Source organism: Hyperolius riggenbachi, chromosome 4, assembly GCF_040937935.1.
Source record: "Hyperolius riggenbachi isolate aHypRig1 chromosome 4, aHypRig1.pri, whole genome shotgun sequence".
Lineage (NCBI taxonomy): Eukaryota > Metazoa > Chordata > Amphibia > Anura > Hyperoliidae > Hyperolius > Hyperolius riggenbachi.
Window position 1 is genome coordinate 205,159,464 of NC_090649.1, and position 26,489 is coordinate 205,185,952.

Genomic DNA, 26,489 nt, shown 5'->3' on the forward strand with positions numbered 1-26,489 from the left:
CCCCCCCCCGCATCACCCAGTCCCATGCACGCCTCCAGGACTTCTCAAGAGCTGCTCCAACACTATGGAACTCCCTACCTCCACCCATTAGGGCAGCCCCCTCCTTCAACATCTTCAAGAAAGCCCTCAAACTCACCTTTTCACTCTGGCCTACTACCCCTCACAAGTGCTCTAAACCCACAGCTGAACTCTGGTCCCCTACCTTTCATGTCCTTATCTCTCCCTCTAGATTGTAAGCCTTTGGGCAGGGTCCTCCTACTTTTGTGTCCTACCTGATCATGCACCTACATTACTGTGAACCCATGCTATGCATCTGAGTGAACCTAACTTACCTAATCTCCATGCTCCCATCCAGTGACTGACTAAGCATTACCTTGTACTCCTACTGTGCTGCATGATCTGGTCTTTCTTGTATTCATGTACTGTCATTTTGCTGTATGCAGGGTCGGACTGGGATACTAAGGGCCCACCAAGGAAGTTTCAGCCTGGGGCCCGCCACCCTCTCCTCCCCCCCCCCCCCATTTTGGGTTCACATACACATGTACTCTAGAAATTTTGCATGACTTTATGGTAGGGAATAGATTGTGAGCAATTCTGAGGACAGTCTCCAATAGGGATATGTCTAAATGCGGCGAGCACAGTTCGCCGCAGTGAGGCTACATGGGTGTCACCACGCACTAGAACAGCGGCGTGGTCATGATGAGTCATGGGCAGACTTAAAAAAAAATACAAAACACAAAATAAGTAGCTGTGTTATTCACAGAGATTAGGTCTGACCAGATACATTTTAAATAAAATATTCAAGTAGTTACATGCCTCATGATAATTCATCAAGTAGTCAAATGGCAGCAGATACCCCCACAAAATGCAATCAGGTTGCCGGCAGATGCCCCCACAAAATGCAATCAGGTTGACGGCAGATGCCCCCACAAAATGCAATCAGGTTGACGGCAGATGCCCCTACAAAATGCAATCAGGTTGACGGCAGATGCCCCCACAAAATGCAATCAGGTTGACGGCAGATGCCCCCACAAAATGCAATCAGGTTGGTGGCAGATGACCCCACAAAATGCAATCAGGTTGGCTGCAGATACCCCCACATAATGCAATCAGGTTGGCTGCAGATACCCCCACAAAATGCAATCTGGTTGACGGCAGATGCCCCCACAAAATGCAATCTGGTTGACGGCAGATGCCCCCACAAAATGCAAACAGGTTGGCTGCAGATACCCCCACAAAATGCAATCAGGTTGGTGGCAGATACCCCCAAAAAATGCAATCAGGTTGGTGGCAGATACCCCCACAAAATGCAAACAGGTTGGCTGCAGATACCCCCACAAAATGCAATCAGGTTGGTGGCAGATACCCCCCAAAAATGCAATTAGGTTGGTGGCAGATACCCCCACAAAATGCAATCAGGTTGGCTGCAGATACCCCCACAAAATGCAATCAGGTTGGCAGCAGATACCCCAACAAAATGCAATCAGGTTGGCTGCAGATACCGCCACAAAATGAAAACAGGTTGGCTGCATATACCCCCACAAAATGCAATCAGGTTGGCTGCAGATACCCCCACACAATGCAATCAGGTTGGTGGCAGATACTCCCACAAAATGCAAGTCCCCCCCCCCCCCCCAGCTTGGAAGGGGGGGCAGCGTGCACAGATCAGCGGGGAAGTCTCCCCCCCTCCCTCACCTAGAGGGCCCCCCCTTCGGCGCACCTCCCTCCTCCAGAAGTGCAGCCAGCAGCGAGCGGAAAATACAGGAGACGGAGACCAGCAGGGCAGCAGCGGCATACGGAGCTAGCATTATCTGAAGCTCTGTAGCTATTCTCCGCTCACTGCTGGCTGCACTTCTGGAGGAGGGGGTTGCGCGGAAGGAGGGGCCCCTAGGTGAGGGAGGGGGGGAGGCTTCCCCCCCCCTCCCCGCCGCTCTGTGCCCAATTTCCCCCCTTCCAAGCTGTGCCCCCCTCCCTCTTAGCTCTGGGGCCCCCAGGAGGCGGGGCAGTCGGGGCCCACCGATGGGACCATCGGTGGTTCGGTGGCTCAGTCCGAGCCTGGCTGTATGTCACCCCTAAATATTTTCTGTAACCTAAACTAATGTCCAGCGCTGCGTAATATATTGGCACTTTATAAATACAATAAATAATAATAATAATAATAATAATAACTGCCCCTCCAAGCAAGGCTGGGTTTACACCTTTTGCAGAACCCAGGTCAAGTTTCTTGTTGACTTCCCCTTCCATGTACGACACCGCCCTTCTATACCATGTACAGACCCCTCTTCCATGAGTAAATCCATAAACAGCCATCTCTCTAAGGCTCAACACACACCATACAATCTTGGTTGTAATCTTGAAGAAACAACTCATTCTTTTTTCAGAGGCGCACCAGTTATTAATAACATTGTTTAAGACGCTGGGACTGCATTGTGTATATTGGACCATATTGATCGGAGGACTAGATCATATTGATACACAATTGTTTTGTTAATAGTATCTATTATGCTAAGGTTTTTTCCCTTATAGGTGATTTCTGTGGCCCCTTTGAAAGGGCCCCCTGCATATAGTATTTGCATTGAGTTTCTCTGAGCTAACCATTATCGTGTGCAGAGCTTGGCGCTGTAATTGTGTGGTGTAGATCTATTAGTAACATGGTCAAACAACTGTACTAGACAGCGAGGAGAAAGGTTACAACTACTGCTCTGCACTGTTCCTGTTGTCTCAGCCTCAGCTGGCCAGGACCATACTTTTGTCTGTGTACAGTTTTCCACATTTTGTAAGCACAGGATCTTTGCCATGTATGATCACTGGCTTACTTGTGCAATATCCATGGAAAGTACAAGAAAATGTGAGCAGGTCCACGGGCCTGGGGTGCCACCAACCCTCGTTTCCCCCAGCATCCTGCACTTGGGAAGCTCCTGGGCTGTTCATGAAAATGCTCCTCTGGCTGCTGGTAGAGATGGCCCGAACATTTCCCGGCGAACTTTGGTGGTTCGCATTCGTTCTGGAAGTTCGATTCGCCCCCATAGTGCATCATTAAGGTCAACTTTAACCCTCTACATCACAGTCAGCAGGCACATTCTAGCCAATCAGGTTACACTCCTTCCTGGAGCCCCACCCCCCTTATAAAAGGCAGGCAGCGTCAGGCTCTTCACTCACTCGTGTGCCCGCAGTAATTAGAGAAGGAAGAACTGCTGTGCAGAGACCAATAGGGAAAGCTTAGTTAGGCTCTTGTAGGCTTCTTAGCTTGCTCCTTGCTGATTCTTATTGCTAAAAAAAAGCACCCCTCAACAGTGTGTCTGTCCCACAGACACTTGTGTTGCATAGACAGCCTTGGTAATTCCTACTGTGTGTGCCACTGCCAGGCCTAGCACACTCAGTGACTACCTGTTTGTGTGACAGGTGTACATTGTAATACCCATCACTGCATATACCTACCTGTTCACTTCAGTGCACCCACCTACCTACATGAGCGAATGCTGTTTCACTGTGCCTGTCCAGTACCTGTCTGTGTGTGACAGGTGCACATTATAATACCCATCACCGCATATACCTACCTTTTGTTCACAGTGCACCCACCTACCTACGTGAGTGCACGCAGTGTGATATTTAATACCACCAGTCACTCTACCTGTTCACGGTACATGTGTGTGTGACAGGTGCACATTTGTAATACCCATCACTGCATGTAACTAACTGTTGCATGCAGTGCACTCACCTACCTATGTGAGTGCACGCAGTGTGATATACCACTCCGTGCATACCTGTTAACTGCACCTGTGTGACTGCACATTGCATTAGTCAGTGCATACCTTTCACTTCAACACCCCGAATATGGACAAAACAAAAGGCAGAGGCAGGCCATCTGGCAGGTCTGTTCGAGGTCGCGCTGTCATGATTTCGTGCGGCCCTCGACCAAAGTACAGTGTTCAGAAGAAAGCACGTGCCATCAACCCCCAATATTGTCAGGACATAGTTGGCTATTTAACACGGAACACCTCATCTTTCTCAGCTTCCGCACAGAAGCGTGACATATCTTCCTCCTTCTGCTCTGATTCTGGCATCCACTTAACACTCAGTCGTCCGCCACCACCAAAGTGCCATCACCCCAGGGCTCAGCAGTGTGGACATTTTTTTGTGTGTCTGCCTCAGATGAGAGCAATGCCATCTGTACTCTCTGCCACCGAAAATTAAGCCGTGGAAAGACCAAGACCCGCGTAGGGACAACTACCTTACGAAGGCACATGATTACAAAGCACAAACTGCAATGGGATGACCACCTGAGGAAAAGCAGCACACAAAAGCAAAGCCACACACCGCAGTGGAAGATACCAGGCTGCAATTTTTTTCTCAAAAAAGGTGATACCTAAACTGTACCGTGATGTTGAAAGGCAAGTGGTGACATCTCTGGCAAACAGAGTTGGGTCAAGGGTCCATCTGACCACGGATGCCTGGTCTACAAAGCACGCTCAGGCCTGCCTGAAGACTAAGTAAGTCTCCACACACAGCATCTCTGCCTGCACGCCGTGTGACTACCTGCCCCAAGACTAAGTCGCTCCCCACACAGCATCTCTGCCCGCCGGTTGACTGCATTCTCCGCCACCACGAACAGGGTCCAGGACTCCAGGTGGATTCCTGAATTTTTAAGGCAGCTGCTAGCAGCGGCCGCTATAATAATTTTTCTGGTGCGTGTACATGCCTGCCTAATTTTTCTGGCTGCACTGCAGCTGCAACAACAAAACAAGAGGCATGCACATGTGCCAATTCCCCTTCGTGATTGTTGCCTTGCCGCGGTGAAGGGGCTTGCATATCACAATTAAGCAATGACCGACGGCTATATGAGTGTGTCGGGGGGGGGTTCACACCCACAATAATAAGGTTATTGCTTCATTGTGGACAGACCAAATTTAATCAGCTGGACAGTCACTATTCTGTCATTCAGCTACCTCAGCCCGGCAACCATATGGGCTGGAAAGCCGCCATCACCTGCACTCTCGTCATGGTGCGCACCAGTCCAGCAGGGCCGTCACTACACAAACAGCTGTTTGCAGTCACTGCATACCTTTCACTGCATCTTTGACTGTATTATACCTGGCAGTCAGAGCATACCTTTCACTTGAATGGATGGCAGACTTGCCCTCCATAACAGATTGTCGTTAAAGGATTTAAAGTCGATTCATCTAATATACAGCAGGGCCTCGAAAGTCCTCCTGTATTGTTATTTTTGGTCACTACCTCGTGACGTGCATGCCATGCCTGCTGCCATCCTTGGATGTGTGGTAGCCATTCCTGCTCCTTTGACCACAGCGTGCCTGCTGCCTTCCTTGGATGTGTGATGGTGGTAGCTGTTTCTTAGGCTCTCACTCGGGACCGGAATCGAACCAGGATTCCCCGGCCATTACCCGTTTTCACCATGCTACTGAGAAAGTACCATCTAAAGTTTCACACAGTTGAATGAATGGCAGACTTGCCCTCCTTAAAGAGTAACTGTCAGGCTGCAGAAGCTAATTTAAACCTCTATTCTCCTGTGTTAAACAGTTTAGAAGGAAGCCCAAAAGCCATTAGTGAAGATAAAAATCTCAGTTACCTTTGATGTGTTCTTATCAGCAAGGCTGTTAAAACCCAAGAGGACGCAAGCCGCATACTATACTGCAAAGCATTCTGGGGCCCTCCCCTCGGCTGCTAATGAGACGTTACAGCAGCTTGTAATCAGTCCAGCGCATAGCACTGATAAATCTCCGGGCAGAGTACACTGCAGGAGTCAGCTATTGTTCCTAGCCACATGGCTCATTAATATTCACTGCACACTGTGTTGTTCAAGTAGGAGCTTTTCTGTGATCAGGAAGCAGGCAGGACATGACGACACATTTGACAGAAAAACATGGAGCCTGCCATGAGCTGTCAGGAGCATCTATCTCTGCATATACTATATACAAATTCTGTGAAATCCAAACGTGGACAGTGAAATGCATATGTAATGTAAGTACAGCCAATCTTTAGCTACTGATATATGTGTTTATTTTCTCTGAGACCTTATACCTAACAGCTCCTCTTTAACAGATTCTCGTTAAAGGCAAGTGGTGTCATCTCTGGCACACAGCGTTGGGTCAAGGGTCCATCTGACCACAGATGCCTGGTCTGCAAAGTACGGTCAGGGCAGGTACATTACTTATACATTACTTATACATTACTTGGACCGACTCAAAATGTCCCACAGACCGGCATTGGGCTGCAGAGTGGGTGTTGGGAACCTGTGAATTATAGCATCAGAAGATATCGGATTATTCGGACCTGAATTTAAATAACTTATGAATGCAAAAAAAGTCTTGTCCGCCATTTTGCAGTAAAAGGGTCCACCTGATTGATGGCATTAAAGCAAAAAATACAGAACACATTATTCTATTCATTTCCTGTAATTAAAAAGGATAGGAAGGAAATGTGTGACTCTTTCCAGCAGTAACACAGCCAGCAATAAAAAAAACTTCTGATGATCACATTTTTTTTTTCCCACCCTTTTTTAAAATTATGTTTTTCTTACTGTCCAGATTACCTGCAGAAACTTATTTGTGTCTGTTGTGTCACCACCTGCAACAAAAGTGAAGGGAATCTCTAACAAGAATCCAGACAGCAAAACCAACCAAGGAAGGTGCTAATCTATTCCTACTCCATCCAAACACAAATTGATATTTAGTACAGTGGCCATACATCAAGCCACTTGTCGGCCGATTGACCATCCGATTATTATAATCGGAATCAGATAGAAATTGGTGCCGCCAAGTGCATACCCAACCGACAATGCGACCAATTTTGGGCCGAAATTAAGGCACATATATATCAGCTGGACATGCTGCAAGATGTTGGACCACCACGGTCAGTCGGGTGCACAGCAGTAATGGTGAGCTATATCGGGACGAGTGGCAAAAACGACGAAACCCACGTCACTGTTCCCGCAATGTATAAATGTATGTAATGTGTGCAATTCTGTCTTCCAAATCCCTGTTCTTCTCTTAGCCCCGCAAAACACTGCCGGCGCATTGCATGCCGGCATGTGACGTCACACGCCACGCTGGCAGCGTGTATATGACTATGGAAGTGTGGAGAATTCTGAAGAAGGACGGGCACCGCGACACGGGACAGGTAATGTATAAATGCACACATTATATACATGTATACATTAGGGCATCAGCGGTAGGCTCGACTAATTCTTAAGAGATTTCATGCTGAAATGGATCGGGAATCGGCCTGTGGTGTATGGGTAGCCATCAGATCTCTCTCTAATCAGATTTGATTAGAGAGAGATTTGTCTCTTGGTCGAATCTGCCCATCATTGCTAGATGTATGGCCACCTTTAGAGTTTTTTAGACTCCGATATACAAGTGTAAGGCTTGGTGGTGTATTCTCCACAGTCAGCATGCAACGCATGAGCTGACGTGGAGGAGGTACACACACTAGCACAAGGAAACAGGCTATCCCTAGTATAGTGGAGGGGAGGACTGACTCCAATAGGAGATTGTGGCGCACAGAGCCGGTGCAGATCCGACAGCCACAAACAATACTTTTGCGATAACGTCTCAGCGCAAGGTAGCGCTGAGCGCATAAACCAGAACTGAGGAGATCAGGACAGGTAGACAGAATGAACGCTTGCTTAACTAGCCACTACTTAGTGACAGCAAGCGTCCACAATAAAACAGACTGGAATGAGGCAGCCAATGCGTTGCGGCGATGGCGTGCCTCACAAAGACAGGACAGGATAGTCAGGAAATAGCAGGATCAAGATAGATGAATGTAACACAGACAAATATACAATAAGTATGTTTTCCTAGCGTATTACAATTACAGCTATCAATGAAACTATTTGTAACGTCTGACTAACATATGTATATATCGGCAATGAACCGATATATGACATAAGCAGGAACGCTGACTAGGACTGGAGCAATACAGGGAACAGGACTCAGAAGGATTCGCTATCTCTTCGCAGAGATGAACGCAATCCACAAACGGTAACAGGACAGGATTCAGAAGGATTCGTTATCTCTTCGCAGAGATGAACGTAATCCACAAACGGTAACAGGACAGGATTCAGAAGGATTCGTTATCTCCTCGCAGAGAAGAACGCAATCCACGAACAGGACCAGGAGCAGGATACTAGCTCAGCACGGGTGCTCACGATACGCGCAAACTACCAAAACGTGCTGGAAAGCTGACTAACTGCACACAGGATATAAACAGTTCGTGTACGTATACATCAGCGACACTGATGTATCAACGTAACACGAATACAAGGAAGATAATAAACGTGCTGGTATGCATATATATGGGCAATGAACCAATATATGATGCAAAACCAGCAAGTATCTTTTAGAACAAGAAACACGATCGGGGGCTGAAGCGACAGCAAGACAGGCTTAAACTGAAGCTATGAAAACCCGAGGAGTCCTGCAGGAAGCAGATCTTTATACTGAGGTCATCCAATGGGAGCAGACATGCAGATTCCCACACAGGTGAATAATAATCAGTCACAAGCTGACAGCAGGGAAAGGCAGACAAAGCTATGCAGCTTGCGTGGAAAGAGATCAGAACTGCCTGAGCTGCAGCACTACTACTTCCAGCAACACCTGCTGCAGCAGCGATCATTACAACAAGACATTATAGTACACAGGAAAAAAAAGAGCATACAACTTATTTCAGAAATCTTTACCATATGAACATCTGGGATCCCATATTATTTTTGACTATCACTTTGCAAAACCTCAATAGATAAAGTTGCAGTTACACATTACGTGCTTTCCTCAAATAAAACTGGAAGCTAGAGGTGCAGCTTGTTTACACATAAAGAACTTTGTTAAATGTCACCCAAAATATTCCACCTAGTCTGTCTGAAGCAAAGTTGCGTCAGTAGGGATTAAAAGAACACAGAGACTTTTCAGGGACATAAATCCCTTCTGGCCAATAGCCAATCTGCACGTCACACACTTAGCTGTCATGTGATGTCATGGCTTTGGAATCCCTGTGTACTGTAGAGAGGCATCTGGGGTGCAGCATATTAGGCAATGACATCACCACTGAGCTGGCTACATGCAAGGTATCAGGAGCAGATGGCACATAAACATAAAAAGCAAAAGATTTTCAAACTTGAGTGCTGACTCTGCTTTTCCCCTTGTGCTGGTAGCCTGGCATATTATTCAGCTAACCCTGCAGCTGGCATACATTCCACATTTTTTCTCCAAATTCTTCCAGTACAGCTGTCTGAGTCTAGAGTTAGACATCTCAAAGCTGTAGGAAATAAATGAGCCTAGGAAAAATCTAAAATAAAAAATATTGAAATGGGACAGCCTTTTAAGCATTACTAAGCTAGCTTCAGTTCAAACCACCTAATACTCTAACTCTACACAACATACGAATAAGACAATCATAAGAGCCTATAACTTCCCTGCAAAAATAGCATATGTAGCTATTAGATGGAGATAGATGGAGGACGGGGGGGGGATAAGTGTGTGCTACCACTGGAAAGGTTTATTCACTTACTTAGTGATAGCCAGAACCTAAAAGCCCAGGAGATTAAAAAAAAAAAAAATAATAATAATAATAACATTTACCAGGGGCAGCATGTGGTCTGAAACTTCATGCTGGATGACCTTGACTATGTAAATGGGACAAAATGGACAGTTTAATGATCATTTCCAATGTCATGATGCCATAAACTAAACTCCTGGAGGTTGTGCAGATAGTGATAAGGATCTGTGAAAATACCATGTTCTTGAAAGAAAAACTTTAAACACCAATCTTCAACAAAATGTACAAAATAATAATTAGTTGGCTTTAAGTCTTTCATAAATCATGGCTTAGGAAAGTATTATAATTATCGATTTATGGCGGCATCATTTTCCAGCATTTTCATAGCATTACAAAATACTGTACAAACCATGGGTGCATACTAAGGATTAAAACTTCCAAGCTGCATAAATGTACGTACAACAGTTTACATCAAATAATTACTAAATCCTGCATCACCCTGGAATTATGTACATCTTTAACCATCCCTACTAGCCAGCCCATCTTGCACTGTTGAGCTTTGGAACCCAGAAGTGGCATCTATCAGTGTTTGCCCAAAAAAAAAAAAAGAAAAAGCCAGGCTGGTGGACAAACTGTCTATATAAGCCCAAGGATATGGTAGAATAATTAAAATTTTTCAACGGAAGGCCAAATATTTAGTGCAAACAATTTGCACATTACAATACAGTATGAACTTACCAGCTAAAGTAAGTGTCAAGAATAAAGTTAAAGTATGTATCTTCACTGTGCCTAAAAGATACAAGTGGCTGGCTGGAAAGAAATGACTCCGTCAAGCACTACAACCCATTCAATTCAAAAAGGGATTAGTACTTAAGATATCGTAATCAATGTAAACCATAGAGGCTCTACTGATTTCAGCTTCATTTATCTCTGGTGACCTGTTTTATATCTCCAATAGTACAGAATTGCAAGACTTTTTCTGGATCTGTGCTGTCGTAATTGCTTACAGCTGTTGGAGCTTGATATAGACCTAAGTACGGAACTCCATCTAATTAGCCTTTTCCCTGAATCCCTGGTGGTAACACAGCTAACTTGTGTACAGGAGAAGCAATAGATGGTTGCAGAATGGACATCACATGACTAAACTCTTGGGGGAATAGCTCAGAGGAATTAACCTTATGTAACTTTCACTTCAGCAGCCATTGTGCAGTATAAAAGATGCATAGTAATGATGGCATGACTCAGAAGAGTGGTTTTCAGCAGGAGGGTTAAGGTGAACAATGCACTTGGCACTCCAGATCTTTCGGTAACACATTAGGGATGCTGTAAATGCACTATATTCTTGACGGAGATGGCCCTTGACTGGTTGCCTCAGCCAAGTACACTCTAGCAGGTGTACAAGAGGTTTTAGGTCCCTCCCTCACTGGGCCTGATTCACTAACTGGTGCCAACCTAGTTAACACGCCTAAAGGCTTTGGGCGTGCTAACTAGGGTGCTAAGTAGTTAGCACGCACCAAGTAAAATCAGATCAAGTGCGAGCGAAACATCAGCAACATCCCCCCTCCGCTCTACTTAACCGGGGTTTCCTCCAGCCGACATGTCCCACATCGCTTGTCCGCTCGCAGCCGCCAACCCGGGGTCGAGGTCATTAATCAAGCCCACATTGTCCACGGTGTACTGTGCAGACGCAGAACCACTGCACCTGCGGACAATGTGGGCTTCATGAAAGCGGCACTCGCAAAGGCACACTAGAGGAGTTTGGCCGCTGCACCAGCGGAGAACCTGGGGGGGCGGCTGTGAGTGTAGATGCAAGCTGCAAGGGGCTGGAGGAAGCCCCAGGTAAGTAGTGCGGGGGGGGGGGGGGATGGAGGGGTGTTTGCATGATGATTCCTTAGCGCCTGTTTCCACTAGGGATTAGGATGCGAGGCGATCGCCACATCGCCTCACATCCCTCCGCAGACACTTCCATGCGGCTTCCCGTCGGTGGCTATGGGGACTCTGATGCGTTCTGCAGAAAACTGCAACATGCTATCCATAATTTCCCCCGCATCACGCCGGATCGAGTAGGTCAATTCGCCTCAATGGAAACTACTCCATTGACCTGAATTGGTTGCAGTTTACTTGCGTTGCGATGCAGAGCGGTTTCCGCATTGCAACACGTCTAGTGGAAACAGGCACTGAAGCAGTAAATGAAAGGGTTCATGGATCTTAACAACAATGGTAACTAAAGAATCCATGTTTATAGCAGTATTTTGGCTTTACCCTTATTGCTCTGCACAGGTACCCATTTGTCAAACTATATATGATTGGTTATGGTCGTGATCTGCAACCGCAAGTTCAATTAACAAGATTATTCTCATTCATTTTTTAAGAAAAATCATACCATCTGGTAGTGGCTTGCAAGATAAGGCATCGTCCAGGTCTCTAGCTGTAGCAGGATCAATGGTGAAGATGCACTCTTTTCTGATGGTGGGAAAAATGAAAGTTAAATGTAAATGTAAACAGTTCTAAATATCAAAATATACTGCATATATAGGAAACTTATTTCTTTCCTTCTAGCAGGATGACTGACATGAACACTAAAACAGTTAAAAGCACATGTGCAATTAGTCCGCTTGCAAATGCAAAAGTTATATTAATCACAGTTAAATTATTTACTAAGCAAAGGTTCTGCATCAGCATTGCAAAAACGACAATTTCTAGTTTAGGGTCAGCCACAGGGCTAACACTAATTCTACCCTTTGTTTAATTTCATACTGCAAACTGGCGGTGCGGCAGCTGCGCCGCACAAAACAGGTCTTCTGTGAATACCGCGTTACTACACGGTATTCTCCATCTGGCCAAGCAGGAAGTGACACGCGCTTGCAGTCACTTCCTGCTTCAGGGTATGCAGAAGTGCACGGAAGTGTATTGTAAAAATACGCTTTCGTGCATGTGCGCTGTGACGTCGGAAATAGTTTCAAAATCCCTGCGTCGTCCTAAACTAACATGACTTCCAGGCCGACGCATATTGCTTGCAGGTAACGTAGTTCTGGACCAGCGTCAGAGCTAGGACTTCCAGCGGACCGCACCATTACGCAGGTAATATAAACAACCCCATAAGGCTACATTAGAGTGCGGTAGCAGTCCATCAATGTGGTAGCACTCCATCAACCAGTGTGAAAGGGCCCTGAAGATGGAGAGGGGAACAAAAATCAGTTTAAACACACTCATAAAGAACAGTATGAATATGTGAGGATGATCAACCACTTCTCCCTCTAGTGGTTGCTTATCTCTTATGAACTCCATTGAAAAATAAGAAGAAAAACTCCATTGAAAAATAAGAAGAAAAAAGCAAAATTGGTTTTCTTATGTACATACAACCAGATAAGGCTGTAACTGACCTATGCAACCAGAAACTATAGAAAAAGTAGCAAAGGGTCAGAAACAGTAGAGCACATGTCTACAGCAGTTTTCATAGAGTTTTAGGATCTAATGAGCCAACAACCCACTCACTATAATGTCCAGGGTGACAAAGACAATTAAATGGAAATTCCACTTCCAATGATAAGGGCGATTTTACACTGCGGACTGGCAGGAGTGTTGTGGTGCAGTCAGGGGACCGCATGGCACTGCTAAAAACAGGCTTTCAGGGATTACCGCTCACTTTCTGTGGCCGAAGCGATCCCGTGCGCGGAAACGTATTGCTAAAATACGCCTCCACACATGCGCAACACGTAAAACTTTCATTTTAAAAAACACTTGTCACCATAGACTTACATGAGTTACAATCTGGTGGTGGCTGGATAGTGTTGTGTGGTGGCTGGATAGTGTACTGGTTAAGGGTTCTGCCTTTGACATGGGAGACCAGGGTTCAAATCCTGGCTAGGTCAAGTACCTATTCAGTAAGGAGTTCAAGGCAAGACTCCCTAACACTGCATGGTGGCCTCCTGAGCGCGTCCCAGTGGCTGCAGCTCTTGAGCGCTTTGAGTCCGAAAGGAGAAAAGCGCTATACAAATGTTCGGATTATTATTATTATTATTATTATCTACAACACTTTGCCACAGGAGCCGCATGGTAACAAAGGTATGCACTCCCGTTACATAGGGTACTTCCGCCGAACCGCGGGCAATGTGAACTACCCCGCAGACTTACATTGCCCTAGCAGTAGGCTATGGGAAAATGCCGGACCTCACAGCGCCAGTGTGAAAGGGCCATAAGGCTATGTTTACACAACGGTTCTGCACCCGTGCTCACATGAATTAGCATTCAAATCCAATTCGGATGCGATGTCATTATAAACGCAGCAGGCACTACTTTTGCCTCCTAGCATGCAAATCTGAAGCAACCTATAGATGCTGCGATTCCACATCAAAATTTTATGTGCATATAAAACACAGGTGCTTGTACAAGGGCTGATTCACACTCGGATCACAAATTGCAATAGCAAAGCAAGTGTGCTTCGCTATTAAAAAGCACAACCGCTTTGCAGCTGCCATTTCGTTCAAATGAGAATCTCGATCTCTCCCAAAATGCTGCACGTTTGTGATGTATACTGACAGTGAGAATGGTCCTGCAGGGATGCATTGTCACAGCTCGTTGCTGATTGCCAGCAGTGTTGAAAGGAGTTTACAAACTTGTTTAATGATTCCTACAGCAAGGTGGGAATTTCTGGACTGTCTTGCAGTCTCACAGCAACTTAGAGTGACTGTACTCCCATCAGAGCACTTAAAAGAAAACAATTTGAGTTTACTCTTGACTTTTGGAAATTCATAAATGGCTGCAAACAAAGTTTAAAATGGACCTTTCCCCAAAGTAGCAGTGAATTTTTTTTTTATTATTATTATTTTTTTAACAAACAGCTCAATCCCATTCAATGGGCCATTACAGTAGAAATAATGATGGAACTGCATTTTCGGTTGTGGGATAACAACAGATCAACAAAAAATCCACGCATCACAGGAAAAACTTGCAAACTACATGCAAATAGTGTGAAATCCACAATTCAGAACATGTTTTTGGTAAATAAACAATCAAAAAGAGCGGGCACATCCAAGATGAATTTTTACTAGTTCCATATAAAACATTTAGCCTATGGGCTGTATGCTTATATGGAACTAATAAAGATTCATCTTGGATGTGCCAGCTCTTTTTGATTGAACATTATATAGAGGGTGTCATCCCTCTTTTTCCAGCTGATGCACTCACCCTAGAGACAATGGGTTTGATCCTTTAGTGTGTGCGAGACAACACAATCACGGTTATGGCAAACAAACACAAGAAACACTCGATCACTTAAAAACCAGCTAAACATTGAACTGAACAAGTAGAAAAAAAAGTGAGTAGGTAGATCACCATTATACATGCCACCTCTCCTACCCACTGAATATAAATCCTTACTTATTGAATCCTAGTTACAACTACACCATCATAATGAGACATGAACACAACAAAGCTTGATTTGGATGAACACCACCACGGCACACGTAGCACCTATGGGATGAATGTGAATAACTGCAGAAGAACATAAAACATGCATATCACATTTGGGCAAACTGCTGCTTGCTAGGGAAAATATCGGGCCGAAGGAGTACACAATCATTGTAGAATCCACGTGTAAAATGTGTCAGCAGAAAAAGGCAGCCCAGTTTAGTAATGAACTCTGGTAACTTTTTGTTGCTACTAAATATACTTCAGTAGAGCTTTTAAGCAAGCCATACCAAAAATCACTGAGAAGCAATTTTTGACAGATTAGCTAACTGTATTCAAGTTTTGAAATACCAGCTATGATTCATAGTTTTAATAGGGATCGGCAAAGTTTACTAACCAATGTCTGAAGGATTTAGAGAAGAATAATTCAATGCAATTGATAAAAATTGTATGTCAAACTTACCTCCCTTAAGGAGACTGAAGTATGGATTGGCACTGTGCACCAGCTGGCTGATCTAAAGACCTGCTCTTAACCAAAACCTCTACTTATTAGATCTTCTGCAATGCGATCCAACACTACGCACTCCAAATGCTACATTTAAAGCTTTGCTGCCAATATCAACTGCTTTGAAGTGAAATGAAGGATTAGGACTTTGCTAAGGGCTCACATGAAAAGGAATACAGGAGGATTAGAGGCCTGGTCAGAAGTGTCAACTTTCACCAAGATAGGATATTGTTAGTTAAAACAACCCACATACACCCTAAATACCCTCTACCTTCTTAAATGTCACAATACTCCACTTGCATTCAAAATTATGTTTATGCAAAATTGTTTGCATATATTTAACAATGTTAAATGTATGCATGAATGTATCACCCAACTTAGTGCAGAGATTTTGTTCAGTAACTATGCAGATAACTGCAGCAAGCAAACATATAATGCCACTTTTAAAACCAATCCTTTTAGTATACTAGTCCTTTACTAGCTGACATTACATACTGCTCGTTTACATTTATTTTTTAACATTCGCTCTATTGAAACTGTACTTTTCAGTTTCAGTCCCCGACAGGTTTTTATACTATATTATTGTCAAATTTCACAAGATTCTTATCACTGTCACAGAGATAAGTATCATTGGGATAGTTAGATAATTGCCAATATCAAGCATGCACAATAAAAAATAAGACCCCTTTTAGCAACATGGTGAAGCATTGGTACACATGTTAGGGCTTATAATATGGCTAGATTTCGGAATAAATGTGCTAGAAAAAAATAAAAAGCTTAAAATCTTGATGGCATTTGGCTTGACATGCCTAAGAATACCACCTAAGGTAAGTTTTAATAAATCCAATACAGTCTGCAGGACCACATCCATTTACAAATGGCCTCAAGCCCTGGAGAACCTGAGTAAATCTGTGGGCATTATGTGGACAGGTAATGATGGTATACTTTAAAGTGAAACTGAACCGAGTAAAATCATTTAAAATAAACTCATGACGTACCTGCAAATGAATATTACATTCTTACCTATCTGTCAGATCCTCTAGGAAGCTCACCATTTTCTTCTAACAATATTTTGTCAGAGCTGAAATATATCAGTTCACAAAGGCAACGAACATTTATATTGCACGTTTCTCCTGGTGGACTCAAAGCGCCAGAGCTACAGCCAAAAGGACGCGCTCCATAGGCATAGCAGTGTTAGGGAGTCTTGCCCAAGGTTTCCTACTGAATAAGTGCTAGCTTACTGAAAAAGAAGAGATGAGAATCGAACATTGGCCTCCTGTGTCAGAGACAGAGCCCTTAAAGTGACACTGAAGCGGAAAATACCTCATGATATAATTAATTGGTTGTGTAGTACGGATAATTAGTAGAACATTAGGAGCAAAGAAAATAGTGTCTTATTTTTATTTTCAGGTATATAGTTTCTTTTATAACATTGCATCATTTTCTAATAATTGCAGTTTCCACAATACACTCAGCATTTTAAATGATTTCACAGAGCAGGCTACTAACCCTTTGAACTTTTCTCACCAGAAAAACCATAAACAAATAAACAATGAGAGACAGTTGAGTTAAATGCTTCAAAAGACAGTGCTATCCAAGACTTTATGTCTGTGCTTATAACGTTTTATTTCTTAGTAGTATTACACATACAAATCATTATCTCATAAGTTTATTTTCACTTCAGATTCCCCTAAGGCTGCTTACACACAGGGGCGTTACAGACGCACGTTAGTGCAGCCTGTAACGCTCCCCCAACGCACAGCAATGTAACACAAGTGGGCTGTTCACACTGCCCACGTTGCGTTACATGTAACGCTGCACGTTCTTCCGAAAGTGCAGCATGCTACGGCATTACAGCGGCTTAAGCCGCATTAGACTGTTTGCACATGCGCAGTCATGTTGGGGAGGAGCGGAGAGCGGCCAGGCAAATGGCTAATTAATATTCACTGCACGTTGTGACGTGCAGTGTTTACTTCCTGGTGCAGCCGCTCTGTGCGGCGATTGGCCGGTGGGACCACAAGATGCCACATGCGTCCAAGAGTACGCATCACGGACGCCAGAGTGAGCTGCACAACGCAGCTCACTCTGACGTCCACATCGAAGAGCACCAGGCGTTGCGTTAGGTGCACGTTATGCGACCTTGACGTAGCACCTAACGCAACATCTTGGTGTGCAAGTAGCCTTAACCAGTACACTATCCAGTTACTGACAGTTATATATGAGTTGTTCTCAGTTATAACTGAAAGGACAACTTATAAGCAAGGTAATGTCCATGTTCTCCTATGGCTCAAGTGGGCGATATTACAGTTTAACAGTGTGCTGATCCCGATGCGGTTATGGGGTAATAGCCATTACCCCGGGAGAGGATGCAGGAGAGGAGAAAGAAATTGAAGAGTAGACTACGCGGAAGGTAAGTATGATGTGTGTATGTTTATTCTGACCTTTAATTTTCAGTTCAGGTTTGCTTTAAGGCAAGTAAGATGCTTGCAAAAGTCTGCGCAAGTAATGTTACTGCAACTTAGACACCTGCAATAACACCTGACTAATGCTATTACAATTCATTTCTGTCAGTGATGAGAAGTATGATTTATTCCAAATCCATGAAATCATGTAGGCTGACAAAGATTATCAGTGTTCAGAAAACTACAGCATTGCAAAACAACAGCATCTAATTTTCCCACTGCCCAAAATAATTTAATTTACACACATGCCATTGAATTAAGTGGTAACAAAAATATGTAAAAGAAACAGCAGTTACTTTTAAACAATACCAGTTGCGTCAGCCCTGCTGATCTCTTTAGCTGCAGAAATGGCTGAATCACACACCTGAAACAAGCATGCAGCTAATTCAGTCTGACTCCAGTCAGAGCACCTGAACTCCATGCTTGTTCAGGGGCTGTGGCTGAAAGTATTAGAAACACAGGATCAGCAGAAGAGTCAGGCAATTGGTATAATTTTAAAAGGAAAAATCCATATCCTTCTCAGTTTAGGTTCCCTTTAATAAGGTAAAACACTACTAAGTAAATTAACTTTACATATATCAAAAACAGGTTTTATTCAGCTGTTTGCCTCATTGATACAAAAGACTAAAAAGGAGCACCTTTACCCTGTCATTGCATCCCTGTAACAGAAGAATATTGATGTATATTGATATCTTCTCTCTTACAGCTCACAAGTGAGTGAGTGAGAGTGTGTGTGTGTGTACATACACATATACATACATATAATATACACACACATTATATATATATATATATATATATATATATATATATATATATATATATATACATATACATATACATATATATACATATACATACATACATATAATATAATATAATATATATACACACACACACACACACACACACACCTACCTACCTACCTACCTACCTATCTATATACACACACACACATACATACATACATACATACATACACACATCTATCTATCTATCTATCTATCTATCTATCTATCTATCTATCTATCTATCTATCTATCTACACATATAATATACACACACACACACATCTATCTATCTTACATACATACATACACACATACACACATCTATCTATCTATCTATACATATAATATACACACACAGCTATCTATCTATCTATCTATCTATCTATCTATCTATCTATCTATCTATCTATCTATCTACATATATATACATACACACACACACACACACACACACACACACACACACACGCACACACACACACACACACACACACACAATAGGTTTACAGTTGTGCCATACTCCTTCCATTCCTGAATGATCGCTTGAACAGTGCTCCGTGGGATATTCAAGACTTTGGAAATCCTTTTTGTAGCCTAAGGGCCTGTTTCCACTACACGCAGACTGAATGCAGAATGGATGCAGAAAAACTGACTCCAATGAATGCCTGTGGGCCTGTTTCCACAAAATGCGATTTTTCTGATGCAGATTTTCCCATAGGCATTCATTGGAGTCAGTTTTTCTGCATCCAATCTGCGTGTAGTGGAAACAGGCCCTAAGCCTGCTGCATCCCTGACCTGTCTGGTGTGTTCTTTGGATTTCATGGTGTTGTTGCTCCCAATATTCTCTTAGATAACCTCTGGGGCCGTCACAGAGCAGCTGTATTTGTACTGACATTAGATTACACACAGGTGCACTCTATTTAGTCATTAGCACTCATCAGGCAATGCCTATGGGCAACCAACTGCACTCAGACCAAAGGGGGCTGAATAATTATGCACACCCCACTTTTCAGTTATTTGTAACAAAAAATGTTTGGAATCGTGTATGATTTTCGTTCCACTTCTCACGTGTACACCACTTTGTGTTGATCTTTCACATGGAATTCCAATAATATATATATATATTCACAAAAAAAAAATTATATATATATATATATATATATATATATATATATATATATATATATATATATATATATATATATATATATATAAAGAAACAATCGATGCTTTTATCTAGAAGTGGAATTCAGCCCAGACCTTCCAGAAAAGTTAAACAGAATCCAAAACACTTCTGTTTGGCTGAGGAATCTCTGCTGGTAATAACTTGTTGCTGAACACTTCAAAAGGTCAGTTCTTTTGTTTTACAGCAGTATGGAGCAGATTTTTGCATTAATTTCAGTAGGAATGTTTTTCCTGAGAAATACCAGTATCTCAATTCATGCTATGTAAAGAACATTAAAGACATTTTATAGTCAACTTAAATATATTCCAGTTACACAATATTAGCACAAGTCACAAAAAAATTAAAATGATAACACCTCAATATCAATTAAACAACTATACATTTGGTGGCACACCTCATCTTTCTTATCTCAATACAGCTCCACGTGTAGCTTGATATAGTCAAAATATTTGTGATTAAATGTATGGTCCTCTACTTTAAAGCCCAGAATGCTTCTTTAATGCCACACTGCCAATGGGACAAGCCATGATGATGATACATTGAAATAAAATGTTAACAGCTTGTTCATTTCAAACTGGAAATATCTAGAAGCGTGACTGTTCTGTTTAATTCTTTATACGTGTTTATTTTTTAGTTAAGAAATGCATGTTGAATTTGAATGGCTGGTTCTGCTCCAGGTGAGGAAACTGACAGTGTCCTTACTAATGTATTACTCCACTACAATAATAAACCATTCCAAAAGAAGGTCCATTTTGGAGGCCTGTACAATCTATTCCAACGGCTTGCTTACAGTTTTGCTGTCAAGGGGAGTTAACACTGAACAGACTTTTTGGTGCTTTTGAAACTCTCAAAAACCTAAATTAACGTACAAATGTGGGAGACACTCCTCGTTGTCATGAAAATTCTAAACAAACATTTCGATCACAGCCAGAAATGTCTAACATCCCTCTCATAAACACATTACACACTCAACACAGCAAGTGTAAAAGAGGAGACGATGTAACCAGCACCCAGTGAAAAACGTAACCATCTGGACATGTTGTTGGGCCTGGAAGGATCCAGTAGAGGAGGTTTAACCAAGCAGACTCTAGTAAATTTTAAATAGGCTATATGAGTATACCATTCTACTCTGGAATCATTTGTCATTTTCAAAAACAAAACGCACTTTAAAAGTGAACACAAAAGATTAGTTACATCGTCTCATATTCTACAATTGCTGTTTTGAGTGTGTAATGTGTTTATGAGAGGGATGCTAGAAATTTTTGTCTGTAATAGAATTAATTTAAAATCTTTCAAACACTGCTGATCTTAAAAAGTAAAAAAAAAACAACTATGTAAATATTTTAGTAAACCATAAAGGCCATTATAGATGCAGAGCAACACAAGTCAACTGGAGGAAAAAAAGCCTAGCGCTATTAATGTGAATTTTGATGACATGGAAAATGACTGGAACTACTTCAAGGCTACATGCAAACCTAGTCCAACAGCTCGGAAACGTCAGGACTGGTTGGGTGGAAAGTACAATGACCTAAAGAAACTGATGAGAAAAACAGTGTACATTTATTCTGACTGTCGCCGCAGCATCCAAATCTTTATCATCTGCTAAGTAATTGAACTGAGAGCTGCAGAAAGCTAAAAAATAATGACAAAAAGCTCTGCTGGGTAAAAGAGCAATTCTAGATTTGTAACCTTTGAGAGAAGTAAAAATCAAGAACAGCAGAGAACTCACTACATTTCATCACTTGTGGTGGCACCAGCACAATATGACATGGCTTACACTGGTTGTCTTGGAAAAGATACTCACGAAATAATTCCTAACATTTTCCATTTATGTGCAATTTGTGAGGAATGATCTCATACTGACATCTTGCCTATGCAAGCATACTGCCCTATTTTAAAGAAGAAGAAACTGAAAAAAACTTTTCACATAGAAGAAAGTAGGACCGGCACCAGCTGTAATTACACTCTTTATTTCAAAGAATGGACATACAGCACTTAAAGCAACATTTCAGAGCATTAAACTCCTTTGTCAAGCTTTTTATACTGTATATACTCGCATATAAGCCTAATTTTTCAGCACAAAAAAAATGTACCGGAGTTACCCCCTCGGCTTATATGCGAGTCAGTGGAGCAGAACGGAGCAGTGGAGCAGTTTTTGTTACTGGCAGAGAAGGGTAAGGATTGTGCACTAGTGATCCTGCTCTTGCCAGCTGGCTCCCTGCTGTTTCTGTGCTCCCCATCCCCTGCAACATGGTGTGCAGAGTGCGCTGCTCAAGACTACCTGTGTCCCCTGGCTCGTGGAGCGGAGCATGCCAGCAACATGTTAGCGGTGCATTGAACAGGGACACCGCTTTATCATTCTTGAGACTCTGGCTATGGGGAGAGGGTCTGACTTGCACTGGGGGCACATCAAGCTACTGTGGAGGGGGCTATACTAGGTAGGGGGCTTATATGCGAGTCAATCACTTTTTCCTGGTTTATGAGGGAAAAGTGGGTACCTCGGCTTACACGTGGGTCGGCTTATATGCGAGTATATACGGGTACTTTACTTCCACAATTACCCATATTACCCACATTTGATGACATTATTGAAATTGGAAAATAAAAGCATTCTGCAATCTTGACAGTCTTGACAGTTAGCTTCCCTTTGAGATCCTCACTCAGTAGCTTAGACAAGCCTACGGTTGAATTATTATCCACAATTTGCATTGTGAGAATAAATTAAGCTTTAAATAGTCAAAATAGTCAACAGGTGGCAAATCCTAGTAGACTAGTTAAGCCTCATATGCATTCTAAAGGTGACCAGTTGGGACAGTCTCAGCTGAAAATCTAGTGTGTGTATAAGTCGTATAAAGTTGTTTAATGATCCAGCATGCCTTATCAATAAGCGGCAGTTGACAGCTAAGAACCTTACTCCGCCTGCGGAGATTGCCTAGCAACACCTCTGTAGAAAACTGCAACCCCCCACAGGATCGAGTCCTGTAGAGTCCCACAAATTTAAGGCAAATTGAAGCCCTTTAGAAAATAATTAGCACTGACAAATGAGGGGTGTCCAAATATCTTCATATCCTACAATTGTTATTTCATTTTTGAATGTATTAAAAAAAAACTTTCAAATATATTTTTTACACATTGCTTCTTGCAGTAGTTACTACTTTTCAGTAACAACATTAACTAGACATTTAGTAGAGCCAGGAAATGTTGAACATTAATGCCATTCAAATGTTGCTGGCTTATGGTTAACAGATTGCCTGCAAACATCAGACTACATGTAAGGACCCTTATCCCTGAAGAGCCTAGAACAGCCTGCTTTTACATGCTTCCCAAGATCCACAAAGAGGGAAACCCTGGCAGGCCCATAATCTCAGGGAGCGGAACTCTTACAGAGAACATCTCAGGGTGGCTGGAAAACATTTTGAAACCTCTTGTCTGTAAAAGACCCAGCTACTTACAGGATACCACCCACCTCCTGAACAAACTGTCAGCCATCGGCCCAGTACCTGAGGGAACCATACTGGCCACGATGGACGTGGAGTCCCTGTACACGAACATTCCCCATGATGATGGTATTGCGGCCTGCCGTAAATATCTTCAGGGTCAGGGCATACCTGTAAAGCCTATTACTGGACTGATCAAATTCATTCTCACTCATAATTATTTCACTTTTGGACAGGACCTCTATTTACAGCAGATAGGCGTGGCAATGGGTTCGCGATTCGCTCCACAGTATGCAAATCTATTCATGGCCAAAATCGAAGAGGAATGCCTCAATGCATGTGGCATAAAACCCATGGCCTACTTCCGCTTCATTGATGATATTTTAATCATCTGGTCCGCAAGTGAGGATGATCTTCTCCAGTTCCACAGGAACTTCAATGCCTTCCATCCTACAATCAAATTGAAACGTACCTACTCTCACACAGAGATTAACTTTCTGGACACCACCATATACATCAGGGGTAACAACATACAAACCTCTGTGTATCGCAAACCTACAGACCGTCCCACATACCTAAGATATGACAGTTTTCATCCCAAGCACATTAAGAACTCTATAATTTACAGCCAAGCTATAAGGTACAACCGGATTTGTTCTGACAGGATGGACAGAGACAAGCACCTGGATCACCTTAAGAACACTTTCATTAAACAAGGTTACAGTCCTCCCATGGCTGAGGCCCAAATCAGGAAAGCCAGCAACATCCCCAGGACTGAACTCCTGAAATATAAGCAAAACCAGAAAGAGGAACGTGTCCCTTTGGTTGTCACCTACAACCCACACCTGGAAATCTTAAGGAGGATTGCTAAGGAACTTCATCCCATTTTACACAAGGATCACAGACTGAGAACGATATTCCCTAAACCTCCACTCTTGTCATATCGGCAACCACACAATCTAAAACAGATGATTGTCAGGAGCTCTTTGAATAGGCCTCAACAAAACGGAACATCACCCTGCCGACAAAAAATATGTGGGACCTGCAGACACATTTACTCCACTGACAGGGTAACGATACCAGGTTCACAACAGGAGTACAGAATACAAGGTAAATTTTCTTGTGGGTCCACCAATCTGGTATATCTGATCATGTGTGCTAAATGCCCCAATGTTATGTACGTGGGAGAAACTGGACAAACTCTGCGCAAACGTATGAATGGACACAGGCACACTATTAATGATACCAAATCTGGACTCCCAGTTGCTACACACTTTCGGTCCAACGGACACAGCATGGATGATCTTCGTGTCACTGCCCTGAAGGGCGGCTTCAAAACGTCAAATGACCGATTAATAGCAGAAACAAAATTTATAAATTGTTTCAAAGCTGTGCAGAAGGGTCTGAATAAGGACAACAACTTTCTATATTGGTATGAGATTGATGATATATGAACTGTCTCAGCCACCCTAGCTGAACTTGTGAACTAAGAATTTACGATACCTCTGGGTCAATCCTAATACCAGGTCTGTGAGCAATAAAGTAAACAAGGATCCTTATCTTACCCCATTTAGATGGTCTGTTTGTATTAAGGCATCTTAATGATGTATTTATGCTTGAAAAAAATATCTGTTTTTCCTTTTGATGTTGCATGTATATAAGCTGTCTGTACCACCAGCTTGCAAACTAACAGGATATAAACCTGACGAAGGCTGCAAGGCCGAAAGCTTGTTTATTCTTATTCATTTGTAGTTAGCCAATAAATGGTATCATCCTGATTTAAAACTTCTTGCTTTTACTGATGGCTAACACGGTACAATACCCTGCTGCTACTACTATGCTTGAAGATACCGCAATGTACCGCACTTTCCTGGAACTAAAGAAAGACCTGAAGAAACTTGCACAACTGGACAGCGACATCTTTTTCTTGACTACATGCAAAAAGGAAAAACTTATACCTCAAGGACTAAGGATACAGAATCCCACCCTGCATACATACAATAGCAGGTTTGCAGAAGAAATCTGCAGGAGGAGCTCGGAGAGAATACGGAATAACCTTTTAAGAGTCTGCTATAACCGTAAGAGGATTACAAATGATGAGATACAGAGCCTGAAACTGTCTCTGAATGATGACCACACTGGATATACATGGGATCAACTACAGACCTTCTATGTGAAAGTACAGAGATTCCTAATTAACAACAAAAAGAAAAAACTTCAGAGACTTAGAATTAAGAGTGGACGCCTGGATGCACAAGCAGCAGAAAAAGAGCAACCCACAGGTGTAATGAATCTTTCCTCTTATCAGGCTACTGAAGCTGAAATGTCAGTACTCTCCAAAGGCCTGTCATTCTGCCCTGCGAGACCCATAGACAGGATTGCACTCTGTGGAGATATGGAGGAATTTTTCAGAAAGCTGCGACTCAAGGAACACTACCATGATAAGGAAGCCTGTGATACAATGGATAATGGACCAAAACGCACCAGATCTAAAAAGAAAAAAAAGAAAAAAAGATGGACCCCCAAAGAAGGAAAAAACCCGGCCCTGGATAAATACATAAACAAATTCAGACGCAGAATCTCTGACAGGATCCTGAGTAAAAGAAAGACACTGGCCCAGAACGTAACACCACAGGAGCGACAGGCCATCAGATCCCTTAAGGAGAATAAGGACATTATTATTAAACCAGCGGATAAAGGTGGTGCCATAGTCATAATGAACACCAGTGACTACATCCAGGAGGCACAAAGACAATTATCCAACACCGCTCACTATGCCAAATTACAGGGAGACCCCACAAAAGGCTACAGGATGGCACTTAATAGGATGGTTAACAGATTGCCTGCAAACATCAGACTACATGTAAGGACCCTTATCCCTGAAGAGCCTAGAACAGCCTGCTTTTACATGCTTCCCAAGATCCACAAAGAGGGAAACCCTGGCAGGCCCATAATCTCAGGGAGCGGAACTCTTACAGAGAACATCTCAGGGTGGCTGGAAAACATTTTGAAACCTCTTGTCTGTAAAAGACCCAGCTACTTACAGGATACCACCCACCTCCTGAACAAACTGTCAGCCATCGGCCCAGTACCTGAGGGAACCATACTGGCCACGATGGACGTGGAGTCCCTGTACACGAACATTCCCCATGATGATGGTATTGCGGCCTGCCGTAAATATCT

The 26,489-nt window shown here is 42.9% G+C and overlaps 1 protein-coding gene across 3 annotated transcripts in view; it reads right to left on the bottom strand.

Moving 5' to 3' along the window:
- Positions 1-26,489, bottom strand: part of DIS3L2 (DIS3 like 3'-5' exoribonuclease 2) — a 313,259-nt gene that overhangs the window by 102,593 nt on the left and 184,177 nt on the right. For all 3 annotated transcript variants that reach the window (XM_068281273.1, XM_068281272.1, XM_068281274.1), the window contains one exon: positions 11,900-11,979. In XM_068281273.1, coding sequence (XP_068137374.1) covers positions 11,900-11,979 — 80 coding nt within the window. The remainder of the gene's footprint in view (positions 1-11,899; positions 11,980-26,489) is intronic.